The 14,837-nt window shown below is 44.0% G+C and overlaps 1 protein-coding gene across 1 annotated transcript in view; it reads left to right on the top strand.

Moving 5' to 3' along the window:
- Positions 1–751: 751 nt before the first annotated feature.
- JAG2 (jagged canonical Notch ligand 2) overlaps positions 752–14,837 on the top strand; it is a 107,735-nt gene continuing 93,649 nt past the window's right edge. Inside the window, exons 1-2 of the mRNA XM_065402579.1 lie at positions 752–775; positions 1,546–1,869. Coding sequence (XP_065258651.1) covers positions 1,636–1,869 — 234 coding nt within the window. The 5' untranslated portion in view covers positions 752–775; positions 1,546–1,635. The remainder of the gene's footprint in view (positions 776–1,545; positions 1,870–14,837) is intronic.

Here is a 14,837-nt window from a genome sequence, read left to right on the forward strand (position 1 = left end):
CCAGTTTGCTCTGGGCTTGCCACGGTCTGGTAAAGTTTTCCACCCCCAGACACACCCGCTGAACGATTGATGGCGCACCTCTCACAATCCACGGGGCACGCAGCTGTGACCACGCCGTGGTGGATAGGGCACCCCCGGCGCGCAGGTGGCTGCATGTGCGCGCACGAGAAGTACTGGTGCGTACAGCGCGCACTCCCGATCCCTGCGGCTAGTCGGCATGCACCCCTGGGCTATGGTTAGCGCGCACGCCCCCGAGCTGTGCCCGTCTCCGGCGTTCCCCTCAGTCTCCCCGTCCCCAGCCCTTTAAGAACAGGAGCAGCGCCGTGTGGCCACACCCGCCTGCTCCTGGGTTGGGCCCGTCCCCCTCATTAATATGAAGGCAGAGGCGCCGGTGACTAATGGGTAATGAAGCTGTCACTCTGGCACCTACTTGTTGGGTGTTCGTGCAGTGCGGGCGCGCAGAGAGCGAGCCGAGCTGCTGCTGCGGGAGCACTCTAGGCGGTCCGTGCTGACAGCCCATGTCCTGCACCTCTCGGGGCGTTGGGGAAAGCTTCGCGGGCAGCAGAGAACGCACAGGAGCCTCCGCCTTGTGCATGTAAAGACCTTCGCCGTCGATGCTCCGAGCAGCGGCCGGTCCATGGCTGGTTTCCTCGCCCGTCTCTGATCAAGCACCATTCGGCTCGGAGCAGCAGGCATGCTGGGTTCTAGCAGGCGGCACTGGGCTCCCCTCACGGCAGCACTGAGCCTGGTGCTGCTCCTAACTTTGTGGGTGCAGGTAAGAAGATTGGCGGTTGCAGAGTGGTGGGGAAATGTCCTGGGGGCTGCAGCAGAAGGCTTTCCTCCCTGAAAGGGATTTCCCTTCCCACCAAATGGGGTGCGGTGGAGGAGAGGGAATGCATTTAATGTCGTAGGCAGAGGTAACTGTCTTTTTAGCATTGCCCCTTTTGGGGCATGGCTCCTAGACCTAAAACCCTGATCTCGTTGTGGGGGTTGCCATGGCTTCTTTCTGTCTCTGTAGCCTTTCAATCAGTCTCCTGTTCATGGCATTAGATCCGTGGGTTTAAACGAGGGGGGAGGAAATCAATATGCTGTGTTAGAAGAACATATACAACTTGCAGCTACATGTCCTTCACACCCATTTTATTTTAAGCGGTTCTGTATGAAAACGAAGGTTGCATTTGCAAAGATCATAATTACTGTTGTATTTCAGGAGTTGGGTGCTCACTTCTGTATGCCTCTCCGCTTCATACCTTTATCAATAATTTATTCAGCCTTGAGGGATTTTAAAATGTCTATATCCCTTGCAGTGGATTATTTCTGTACAGTACTTTTGCAGTGCAGTTACCTAGTGCAACTGTTTGTATTGCTGCAGTAACAGCTATACAGTTCTAGATGTATTATTTTATAGTAACTAGAATTTTAATAGCAAAACGCTTTACTGGAAGGCTTGGGAGGAAACCTTGTATTGGCTGATTGCAAACTTCCATGCACTTTCCCAAGACGCTATAGTAATGAGGTTGACTCCCCTTTGATTTTTATTTTTAGGTGTCCCAATCCACGGGCTATTTCGAGCTGCAGCTTAACGCGGTGAAGAATGTAAACGGAGAATTGTTGAATGGGGAATGTTGTGATGGCATGAAAAGTCCCCAGAACCTGAACTGTACCCGGGATGAATGTGATACTTATGTGAAAGTTTGTTTAAAGGAATATCAGGCCAAGATCACTCCCATTGGACCTTGCAACTACGGATCCGGATCTACCCCAGTTCTCGGTGGAAATACTTTTTATTTGAACAGCAACAAATATTCTCATCAGGGCAAAAATCATGACGTGGGCAGGATTGTTATACCTTTTCAGTTTGCATGGCCGGTAGGTTGACTCTCATCCCTTTTTCTATAACATTTTAATTTCCTCAAAGCAAAACCCTTTTTCTTGGTGCATTGAATAGGCTGGGAGGAATAAACTAGGAAATAGGGGTTTTTCCCTGATGGTTGCTAATGGATGGCTGAATAGTTATGACCTCCCTGTGTTCGTTTCTCCACTTTCTAATTTGAGTTGCCTTTTTCTTTCCACCCTGCGCTGCAGTCTCTCTAGTAGACTACTGAAGGGAGTGTGTGCTCTTTGCTTGTGGAGGTTAGAGGAGGTATGGAAGGTGATGGTTACCCGGTTTAATATTAACGCTTGCTGTTTGCATGTACATTTGCAAAGCTGGGGTTTCCCCTATTCACCAGCAACGATTTCATTTGTCTTGCAGATCGGGATCTGTAGGGCTAGGGGAGCTGTATTACATCCCTTATGTGATGATAGGCATTCGAGAAACGCTTGCAACAGGCTGCAGTCTAGTGACTCGGAGTATTTGTGGCAGTAGTAGATATAAAGCACAGGCTGCAGTGTAATAATAAATTAAACATACAACAAAAACTAATCCTAGAAGTATCTACATAAGGGCGTTTCAGTCCTGCAGGAGCAGCTGGGGAATCAGTTGCGTGACCACCGCTCCTGCTTTTCGCAGATTCCAGGTGTGGGCACTAAGCCATGCAAAACGCATTTGCCTCTGCATGGAAGGAGATACGTTGTTTTGGCTGCAGGACCTGCAGCTTTGCACAGACTTGGAGCCTCCCCTGTTTGTGGCGCAAGGTGCTGCCTGCTTGCAGTTAAATGGGCATGCATTGAAGGGAGCCTCCCGGCAGGGGGCGCGTGCACCACGGTGAGCCTAGGGCGTGGGGAGGCGAGGCGGCAGCCGCTGCACTGGCCCCAGGCTATGGGGAGTGAGTGGAGAGCGCGTGTGGCGGCTCGCGAAGGGCGCGAGCTGCTCGGCTTCTGGAACTAGACCGGCCCCGGGGCGGGAGGAAGTGGCTGGCGGGCGGCCGTTGGAGCAGCAGTGGGAGGGGCCGAGGCTGGGAGGAGAAGCCGCTGGCCTGGTAGGCGTGTGGGGTACGCGGCGCCCGGCGCCTAGACGCCAGGAGCCCTGCCCCACCCACCTACCAGCGGAGGCTGGGAATCGTCCCCTGTGGGCGGGGCCCCCATCCCCCGGGCCTGAGGCAGGGCGGTGGGTTTGGGCCGGTCACGCCCACCCCCGCCCACCCGGGAGCTGCCCTCGGTCTCAGGGCTCCTGGTGGCGCCCTGCCCGGGGGTGTGGGGCTGCAGCAGTCAAGAGTGACGCTGAGGGGGGCGCGAAATCCAAGGACTGGCCTCCCTGGCGTGGGGGAGGGGCAAGAGGGGTCGGTGTCACGTGGCACGTAGCGGGGTGTGTTCGGGAGAGGCTGCGAGCAGGGAGCCAACTCCAGCCTCTCCGCCCCGCGCCAGGCAGGTGTGATCCTGCAGGCACCGCTCTGCTCTGCAGCTGCCAAGGGCAGCTCTGCTGTGGGGGTGCGGGTTGGCTAGTGTCAGAGTTGTGGGGACTCGTCATGGCAGCGTGTCCTAGTTAGGAGAGGAGCCTAACACTGGAGGATGAACCCCGGCTCTGGCAGTTCTCGGGCGGAGCACATTGTTGGTACTGAACAACAAATGACTGGATCCATGCTTGCCTTGGGCTCTGCAAAGCTTGTAAGATCTTCCTCTTCTGGAAATCATCAGTCGTTGGAAATGTTAACTGGTGAAGCTAAGACTGGTCATGCTAAAGAAATAAATCCCACAACATTTAAATCCTCAGTAGTACTGAAGACATCCTCCGAACAGTTCCCACTAATGGGGGAGCTGGTCAGTTTTAAACAGGCTTTTCGTAGTACAAAAGGGAGAGGGGATACTTCAGATTAGAAAGATACTTTAACTTTTCGCTGTTTAAATCCACATGAAGAATTTTGGAATGGATACAAGCTCTTACATGTTGATCTCTTAGCTTCTAATGGCCAATGCAACTCTTAACTCTTTCCTAGTCTTCTATTGAATTATAAGGCTCCCTGCTGATAGACTATGGTGAATACTATATAAATGATACTTGGGATGACTGAACAGCTAGCTGAAATGTGATAAAAGATTAAATAAAGATGATTTCTGTCTTAAAAAGTCAGCTGTAAAATACAGGTGAGGTGAAATTATAAACTTGACTGCGAGTAAGCTAAGTGAGCAATATTAGCATCTGAAAACGTTTTATACTTGAGGTGCATGAGGAAGTAGAGGTAATTTAGCTCATTATTTTATTGTGCCAGTTTCTAGTACTGCTTCTTGAAACTGGCAGAGAATTGGGTAGTCTTCATAATACAGGTTCCTGAGCTCAATTCTCTGTTTGCTGTCAGAATAAGCGCATTCCTATCTTGCAGCTACCATCTACTATGTTTCTGTATCCTGAAGAAGTCCTAAAGTTTAACAGGCCTTTCTACTTCACACAAACTTAGTACAGTACTTCCAGCACCCAAGTAATATCTGTCAACCATTAAATCCTTTACACCACTACCCACACCACTTTCTGGAAGCACTGAAGCTGAAACTCTCTTGGTGTTTCATTTCCAGTGTGTCTTTGCAGCTGTTGCAAAGCAACCTGTAATTTATTTAAACAGTGCAACCAGTCACAAAATGCAGTTTGGTGGGTGGCTTGCATTTTGAGTTTGGAAGGAATAAAGTCCTCTCCCTGCCCACCCTTAACTCTAAAAATAACTGTAGACTAGCTGTACTACAGCTTTAAAAACTACCCAAGCTGTTTTATATGCTGCATTTAAACTGGTATGTTGTAGTCTCATCATGAGTGTCAAGCTTTAAGAGGAAGATATTGGGAATGCCAGGCTTCTGTGATAAAGTAGACAATTAGACCTGTGATAAACAAGAGTAAATTGAAAGACTTCCCAGGTCATGTAAGACTTTTTATTTTTAACATAAATGCTAGAAACAATTGCATTTTTTTTTAGCTGAATTGTGTTCATTGGTGAATAGTCCTCAAGAAGTTGACTTTAATGACTCAAACATCAAACTCTTAAAACTGCCATTTTCAAAACCGGTCACTTTGTGTAAACTCTCCATATTGGCATACCTCTCACTTGCTGTACTCTTGTCATGAGGCTAGTTTTATGCACATCAGTGTGCACATAAGCATACCAGTAATGAGTAATGTCACTTACTGATCAAGTTGGAGGAGAAGCCACTAAAGAGGGCAAGAAAGCATATCCTTAGCTTACATAAAATGCATTTGGTTTGGCATCTACTGTCACCAAGGGACTTGAAGTCTAAAACTTCTTGTATAAACCAGGGGGAAAAAAATATAAAAATCTTTGGATAAAATATCACCTAATATAAACAAATTGGTATATGTGCACTTACTGGCTAGCGTATTACTGGCCATTAATTGAAGGCTTGGTTGCCTACTTAAGGAGACTGGTTTTTAACTTCTTAGTATTGATTAGGACAAATTGAACACTGAGGAAAACTTGTCTCCAGTATTCTTCCCTCTGTGTAATCTCTTAATATCACAAATTAACAATGGCTATAAATGAAATGTTTATAACTGTTAATAGAAACACCCTTTTCAGCTGTTAAGATGCTTTATTACAATAAAACATACTACTTTTCATTTAGATTTGCATATTTCAAGTCTCTTTTAAAAAGACCGTCTTCTTTAGAGTAGTCTGAGGTATGACAACTCTGTTTTATAAAGCTGAAACACCTGAGTTCAGTGATACCTACAAGGGGATATGAAGTGTCAGTTGTTGCTCATTCCCTGTTTCCTGTTAGTTTATTTTTTATTTTTTATTAAACCTTTGTAGCGTGATTTCTTTTCAAGAGAAGGTTGGGATATTGCCAAAAAGTTCTTAAAATTGCTACCTTGGGATATGTCTTTTTTGCAGAAATTTGGCAGTGGGAGAAGTTGAGGAACAGCTAGAACAATACAGCTGTCTTCACCCACCCACCTCAACTCTCCCCTCCCTCCTCTAAAATTTGAGAAGCTTAACATGTAAAAGAGATGATCAATAAACAAATTTAACTTCATTAAAATAAAAGTACTTCTCAAGTTGAGAACTACATAAAATGTTATAACTGAAATATTAAAGATTCATAAATATAAACTGCATAGATGGCAATAATTGCTTCTAAACCACTGTCATCTTATTTTGTGTTCTAAGTATAGAAGTTCCAACATCTGACTAAAATACTACTGAAAACTGACTTCGTTGCAAGGCATGTTGACAATCAAAACTGTTCAATCTTGAATGCAATTGGGATGCTTCTGTATGCAGAAGTTCAGCTTTACTGGATTTTTATTTTTAAAAGCTCACATTCCACAAACTTTTAAAGTGGTAGGTTCTTTACCCATTGCGTTGACCTACATTACTGGGAACTGTCTGTATCAAGAGATTATGAGAAACGTCACATTTATAGTAGAGTCTAATCTCTTGCTTCAGAACAAGTTCTTCCTAAATTGATGGATTGATTTTGGAATAAGTTTGCCATGGCAACTGGTAAGTGACATGTAAGAAATAAGTGATAAGGTAGCTTTCAGACTTTCTGAAATAGTATCTCTTTAGCTAGGGCTATCAAACATCTTGAAGATGCAGGAATATAATAATTGGTCCCGCATTTCCACAAAATGCGTAGGCTTCCATTAATTTTAAAAATTGGTTCTGTACCTTGATCAGGAGAGAAACGTTGAAAGGTGTATTATATATGAATGGGGCTAACCCAGCACAGCCTGTTTAACTGGTGGAGTGTTGACTAATGGTTAGAGCAAAAAATTGAGAGTTGGGTCACTTAATACTGACTCTCCATCACATCGGTAAGGCTTAGTGTTTGTAAGGAGCTCCTAAGAATCTTAATTGGAAAATACTGGTATTTTGATAATGATTATCTAATTATCCAAGGCTAGGTTCTTGCTTTGCCAACTCAAAAAGAGGGTCTGTCTTCTCTATGCCCTCCCCTCCCCCTACCTTTTCGGGGCTTACTTGTGTCTGCTCTGTAAGAGGTCAGCTCCTCAGAGTCAAGCTGTATGTGTAAGGTTTCTGCCAAGAAGATGGGCATGTATGCCAATGTTTTGCAAATATCTTGTAGGCTATTGTGCAAGAAAAAGGTGTAGCACATTAGATCACATCTTGACCTATCAGAGGGCTAACTGATATCCTAGAATGTTGACCAGGGCTTCTCCACCTGTGGGTTGCAACAAAACAGTGTTGGGATTGCTACCACCATTCCTCTGTCCTCCTTTCATGAAATAGTACTTCAGCCCCTATGGTAGCAGAGAACCTTGCAAGTGTGAACCAGTGTAAACCGCTGCAGTGATTCCTGGCTGAAACAATAGCCCTAGAAGGTGTGAACTGTTGCATTCAAGGCTCCATTGCGTCTGGTCTTCTGTAGCCATGCAATCTCACATCTCTCCATCATGCCATGAAATGGTGAATTCCATGACAAAAATGTTTCACTTTTCTGCATCAGGCACTAAAAATATTGGTACTCTATCTGGCCGTGCAGTTGAGTTAAACATGCAGGTGTATTGTACTGACAGGTTTTGAAGTTGAAAATTTTGAACAGAGAGAATGGAAAACCCAGTAGTTGCCCCCCCCATTTTTCAGACCCTTGAATGTGATGGTCAGGTAAGAGCATATTACACCAGTGTGCTACACAGGCTGTCAAACTCTCTAGGTAAAATTCAAAGTGCTGATTCTGTCTCCAAAATCCTGAGTCCTGAGTGGTTAGGCTTTTTTCTATTTGTTACCTCCAGGAACTTGCCAGAAGATTAGTGTGCCCTATGCTTTTGGAATGTGTCCAGGATTTACATAAGTGTTTCAGCTCTTCTTATCTAGCCTGTAAATATCCCTTCTCAGTCAAAATTTTGTAGGACTGAGGGGAACTTTCAGGTATTGGATCTTATGTATGAAAGTGTGGTGTTTTTTTAACTCTAAGTTTTGTATGCTGTACCCAGATACTAGGGTGATCCGTCTCATCCAGATGTCTGGAATTGTTTATGCTTTAGATCAAGTTTGAACTAGAGTGTGGAATATATCATACCCAAAGGTGTTGAAAGACTAACTTGGCTGCACCAGTACATCTAAGATCCACTTGACACTACACCTTTAATATATAATTTAAACCTGTTCTTTAGATGTTCTCTACTTAAGCATAATCCTGCACACACACAGCTAGCTCACGTAGACTCCCCTAACTCAAAATCTGAGAGCTGCATGGTTGTAGCAAGGGTAGAATAAGAGATAGGATTGAAATTTACCTGGACTCCTTGCTGCCTTTGGGCACCCAAATAGCTTTGGTTGGAAAATGCCTCCCCCACCCCTGGCTAGGAAACTGCATCCCATCTTCTCAGTTCTGGGTCTGGCTGCAGTGAGCCATTCTTTTGTCGCTCAGGCACTGATTACCATAATGCAATGCACTTGGGATCTCTGATCAGCAATGCTTTCTTCACTGGATTCCCATTGATTACTGGATCAAATTCAAGGTCATGTCATTTTCAGTCTTCCATGGGACCAGCCCAAGTTAACGATGCAAACTAAATGCCTTTAGAATGAAATGTAAAACCTCCTACTTTTGACAAGCTGTCTCTTAACCCCATTGACACTCAAGTTTTAAAACAACAAAACTTGATATAGAATAGAGTGGGTGAGGGGAAGGAGAGAAAGTGAACATAAGATCATCTAACAAACTAAAGTTCTCAGGGATAGGTGCAGTATAAGCACATAATATGAATTAGGCCAGTATAACGGGAAATTAATATGAAAAATGAAGTAGTTGGTAGCTACACATTGGTTGCAAACATAAAATATCTATGCAACTTAACTTGACTGCAGCTTTTTTTAATGGAAGTCTGTGCTGACCATACAGTTTCCCTATAAACCAAAGGGTAGCCAAAATTACTGACCCTCCAAACCACATGACAATATTCAGATGTTCGAGAGCCAGGGCATATCTGCTGAGGCTTGGGATTCAGCCCTGCGGGAGGTGTCTGCCAGGGTTGGGGTTTCAGCCACACTCCTGCTGAAGCCCTGAGATCCCCCTCCCTGCTGGGCAGAAGCCCTTACCCCACCACCACCCTGCTGCAAGGCCGAGTCCCCCAACTCACCCACCCAGTCTGGTATGTGGAGAATCGGGGGGAAGGGTCGGAGGTACGGGGGCGTGAGGGGCTCCGCGAGCCGCACTTCAACTATAAAAGAGCCGCATGCAGCTTGTAAGCCACGGTTTGGCCACCCCTGCTATAAACTTTTAAGACTTGCCACAAACTGTTCATATTAGTAAGGTGGGTGTAAATCTACTCTGTGCTAGCCTGTTGTGCATGTAGTGTCTAGGTGGACACTACTGCCCCTCACTAAAAGTTCCCTAGTGTGCATCAATCTACTATTTCAAAGCAGACTAGATCCAAGTGTGGGAGGGAACTTTTAGTGTGCAGCAGCAACGTTCACATGGACACTTAATGTGGGGTATATTTGCACCCCAGCTTGCCACAAAATAGGTGTTTGTGTAGGCAAGCTCCTAGTTTAATAATCTTTCAAATGAAATATTTACTCTTAATAGGTGCCTTTTTGTGGCACTTTGGCTAGGCAATTTGAGAACATTCTAGTAGTACTTGTAATAACCATCACAGAAAGTTTTCTCTGACTTTAAAAGGACATGCTGTGCTAATAGCCCAAAATGACACTTCCAGATAATCATGACTTATGGATGTGCACCAGAAATCATCCCCTGCAGCCTCTCTGCTATGCATTTATGAATACATAGACTGGGGTGTACAAGGAAATCTTGCTCTCTGTTTCCTATGGGTTAGTGGATAAATGCGTTTGGATAAATTTCCAGCTGCTTAGTACTTGTCTTCACAGCTCTAACTCCTCTTGGGATTTTGTGTGTGTGAGAGAGAGTATGAAGGACTATTTCAGTATGTAAACTGTATCCCTCCAGTATTAGATCAGAGAGCTTTTGAGTTAAATCTTGCATGTTCACTGTTGATAATATAGCAATGATCTGGGCTAGGGGTTCTCGCATCAATTTTTTTGGTGGCCTCAGAGTGTGGTCACCAACACTTTTCCCCCCTAAAATTATTTATTTTTTCCTAAAGTTAATAAAGTAATAGGCACATCTATACATCCAAATCATTGTAATTTATTTATGTAAGGGTTAAGGTTTTTTTTGCAGACTCAATAAAAATAATGCACAGTTATCTCTATTCTGTACTGGACGTAACAGAATGGAAACACAAATAAGGTGTTTTCCACGTTCTTGTTTTTTATGTTTATTTTTTTTATTTATTATTATTGTTTCTTTTGCTTTTTTGGTAGAAGTGGGTGTCTGTACAACAATTCTGAAGTAAATTTGAAAATGCTTTGACATAATAGAAGTCCAAATAATAATTAAACACGTCTGGGAAGAGGAGCGGAGGGGAGGCATGGCTGTGGCTGGCCCAGGGCTCCTCCAGGCAGGTGGGGGTGGGAGGACTTGGGGCTTTGGCTAGCCCTGGGCTCCTCAGGCCAAGGGGGGCGCTTGGGGCTTCTCCAGGCAGGGGGGGTTGGGAAGGGGTGGAGTCAGGGGCTCTACCCACTGCCCATGCGCTCACCCCTCACTGCCTCACCCCCACTCCCCACCCCTGACTGCTGCTGGCCTCCTGCATACCTTCTCACTCCTCCCACCTCCTCACCCCCCCATGCCTGCCCTGAGAACCCCTGCTTGCTGTTGGCTCACCACTCACCTCACTCCCCCGCTCGCAGCCAGACCGACCCCCCCCCACCTCCTCGCCCTGCTGCTGGCTCGCCGCTCGCCTCCTTACTACCCTGCTAGCCCCGCCCCAGCCTCACTGCTTGCCTCCTCTCTCCACTCCCCAGCTACTCGCCTTGCCACTCGCCTCCTCACCCACCCCCTGCTTGCCTCCTCGCTCCCCTCCCCGCCTGGCACTTATCTTGCCACTCGCCTCCTCTCCCCCACAGCCGCTCGTCTCACCTCCTCCTCACCTTGCTCCTTAAGCGTTGTTTGTCCCACTTGTGTCTCCAGAGAGGTGGCGCATGCAGGAGCAACAGGGAGGAAGGGGAGGGGCTGATGCTCTCGTCTCTTCCCTCTCCTCCCCCCCCATTGCCCAGGAACCTGCTGTGGCTGCAGGGAAACCCCTTAGTGGCCATATGCGGCTCTGGTGGATTTGTGAAACGGTGGTCTAGGCTCTGATTTTCTGGTGAAGAAGTCTATACTCCGCATACTTGGTTTCAACGGTAGTTGCAGGTGCCACTTACCAAAAAAAAAAAGGGGGGGGGGAAGCTTTTGTTACTGGCATGCTGTGTGTACCAACAACTAATATTGCAGCTTGCCCAGAGCAGAAAGTATGAAGAGAGAAGTTTTGTGTAACTATAGAAAAGTCCTCTCTTCCAAATTTCAGTGGAAAGGTAACCCTTGATGTCCTCTGCATATTTCAGACAGAACTGAACCTAGAATTTCTTGTAAAAATATCTTGCAGTGCAGAGAGATTAGTGGCCTGCCACCTGTTCTGTTATACTTTCTTAACCTTTCTTCCTTCATATGCCCTTAAGAGTACTTTGAATAACTCTTCAGATCGTAGTAATATAAGGACAGTTTAAACTTAGTCCTGCCTTAGTGCAGGGGGCTGGACTAGATGGTCCCTTCCAGTCTTGCATTTCTATGATTCTATATCTGTGCCTCTGAAAGCTTATTTAATTCTAACATGTAAAACTTCTTTGACACACCAATGTTTTACTAAAGTTCTCTTCTGTAAGGATACTGAAGCTTAATTCAGACTATGCAGGCTTTAGTATTCTAGATGTGAAAGAAATTCTGATGGCCAGGTATCAGTCCATTTCAGAAGGCACTCCAGGCAGTGCATCAATGAGATCGTTACACTCTTGTTGCAGTATACAGGACATGTGCATTGATCCGTTTATTCTAATATATAGTCCATCTGCAATCAAAGAATCCTATAAAAAAACCAAAATAAACCTGAGATAAAGGGTGGGGAAGGAGGTTCTTATCGGTCAGAATTTATTATTGTAGAAGCTCTGTATCATTTCCACTTATAATACTGTCTTGAGCAGTTTGACCCTATTATGAAGTGTGAAGCCACTCTGGCTATGTCTATAGCAAGAAAAGTATTTTTACAAGGAGATAACTAAAAGGTTATAAAAACTAAGCATAGACAGGACAAGATGTAGTTTTACCTCAACCAACTTTATTTTAAAAAAGTAATTGTGACTAGATGCAGCACTGTCCTTTGATCTGCAGACCGTTGTAGATACTCTTGTGCTTATAAATTTCTCTTTCCCCTGCCCTGCCCCTCCCCCCACCCCCAAGTAAGTGGAATAAAACTAATGATTATATGTCAACTTTGTGTAGATGCTGATTGAAAAGTCCTTAGCAGAAGCAAGCAATGATGCTACTCCATGGGCAGGGGGGATGTGGTAGAGTAGTTGAAGAAAAACTTACTTTCTGCTGTTTCTTCTTCTTTCCCCACCCTATTGGTTTACTTATAGCAGCCAGGAAGCTCCTAGGGGCAGGTTGAAAGAGGAAATATTTTTTCCTGGAATGGGATGGGGGCAAGGGTGGGGCTTCAAATGTATCAAAACATAGCAGAGGATCATCCAAAAGATGGAGCTGCTGAACAGGGGCTAGAGAGAGAGCACCTTTTCAGGAATCCTACCATCCTGCCCCTTTCAGTGGAGGTGTGTCAGAGTGCTAAGCTTCGTACCAGTGAGTTGCCCTGGCCCTTGCTGCTGGTACCACCATTCACTTCTGGCTAGTAGGTATCTAAATCATTTCGATTGTTGCTTTTAATTTAGTAGGGAATCAACTCATAACAAAATGTCATATGGAACATTCTTGGGTGAATTTTAGAATAGAGGCCATCAGAAATCCACTGAGACTGTGTTTGTGGGTCAGTTCAGTCCTCAGTGGCATATATCCAAATTCCTACTTGGATAATTTCATTCTTGCTACCTAAGTTAACTGTGTGCTTTTTAATTGGATACAATATACTATTTAGTCTCAACTCTTGCCATAGTGTTGCTCTGCTAGCAGTGTTCCACATTGAAATGGCTGCATTTTATGGTGGATAAAATAATCCTCTTACCCATCTCACAAGTTCTGGGGGCTTAAATACTCTTGGGGGATCATGAAGTATAATCTCCAAGTCCTATGGTTTGCTTGGAAACATGTCCGTACTGCTGCTTGTGGTATAAAAATGCTTTTCTTATATAAATTCATACTGAAGACAATCACTGTTGCAAAAATTCTTGTTTCGTGAACCAAGCTCTCTTACCTCTTTATAGAGTCTGACTGGAATGGACCAATGTGATCATCTCCTCTGACCTTCTCTATAGTACAGGCCATAGAACTTCCCCCAAAATAATTCCTAGAGCATATTTTATAGAAACAACATCCAGTCTTGATTTTAAAATTGTCAGCGATGGAGAATCCACCATGACACTGGTAAATTATTCCAGTGATTAATTACTCTGATTATATAGTGACTTTCTTCCCAAAGGATCCAACTACAAACACTTAGCCCCTAGTTTGAGTGGTTTTAGCTTGGCAGTTCATCTAAACAAATTGAGGGGAAGAAAATGGATTATTTCAGTTGTTAGCTAAATGAAATAAAGGGAAAGGCATATAGTGAAGAGCTTTCCTGATCTCTGGCATCAGAAAGAATTCTCAGCTGAAATGTGTAGTGAGCATGGATATTATCCATGGCTAAAACTATTATTTGTTGCCTAATAGCAGTTAGAATCCTCTATTAGATGAAAGGGGCATGGCATTTCAAGGATAAATGACAATCTTGGCCTTACTTGATTAGAGCTTACAGAGGTTGCTAAGAAACAGACTAATAGTTCTTGAATAACCAATTATATGCCCCTTGGACAGATGCACAGGTGCTTGCTCTCTGAAGTAACTTTATTTATTTATTTATTTTTTAAAAACCTGGGATAAGACTGGAGTATTAAGAAGGCTATAAATAGATTGCAGTTTACTTAAGTTTTAAAGTGTATATATTTAAAAAAAATTGTCCTTTGTTGCACATCTTGTCTGGTGGGTTTTTTATTCCCTGTATTATTCTTTAGACTGTACTGTATTTAGCATTCATGTATATTTTTTTTTTTCAAAGGGGAATCTTCCTCTTACCTTTTTATTCCCCCTGAATAGTCATCTCTGCTGCTATAGTTTCTAACATGCTTTTTGCTTTAAGATACTGGAACTTGTTCCAGTCCCCTATCTTAGGTTTAAAACTAGATACATGTGAAACTTAAATTTCTTGCCCTTCAGTGTCTACTTGTTGTGACTCGTCTCTTCACTAATCTTCCTGGGTAACTATTGCCTGTGTACTTCATTGGACTGCTAGTGCCTTTTTCTGGGAAAGGGTCTCTTCTATTATTCGTGCAGAGCAAACCAGTCTACCTTGCTTTTTTTTAAATAATATCTGATAAAAACTGCCCCACATTTTGGAAATAATTTTGTACATTGCAAGTGTTCTTAGGGATAACTGCAATTTGAATGGTGAGCTTTGTCTTGCTGGGATTTCAATCCATAGTGTCTTTGCTCATATAGTATTTGCCCTTTTGGATTTTTAACTGTTGTGTATATGAACACTGCTTAGGTAAAGGAATTATGTAAGTGAGGTTTTATGGACCTACATTAGAGTTATGAACTGACTGGTCAACCACACACCTTATTTGGAACTGGAAGTATGCAATCAGGTAGTAGCGCAGAGGAAAAAAACAAAACAAATACAGTATAGTAGTGTTAAACATAAACGACTAAAAAGTCAAAATTTGACAAAGTAGGGAAACTTTCTGTGCTTGTTTTATTTACATTAAGATTGTTACAAGCAGCATTTTCTTCCACATAGTAAAGTTTCAAAGCTGCATTAAGTCAAAGAACAGCCATAACGTTTTGTTCAGTTACAAACATTTCAGAGTTACACACAACCTCCA

This window comes from Emys orbicularis, chromosome 4 (genome assembly GCF_028017835.1).
Source record: "Emys orbicularis isolate rEmyOrb1 chromosome 4, rEmyOrb1.hap1, whole genome shotgun sequence".
NCBI classification, from domain to species: domain Eukaryota; kingdom Metazoa; phylum Chordata; order Testudines; family Emydidae; genus Emys; species Emys orbicularis.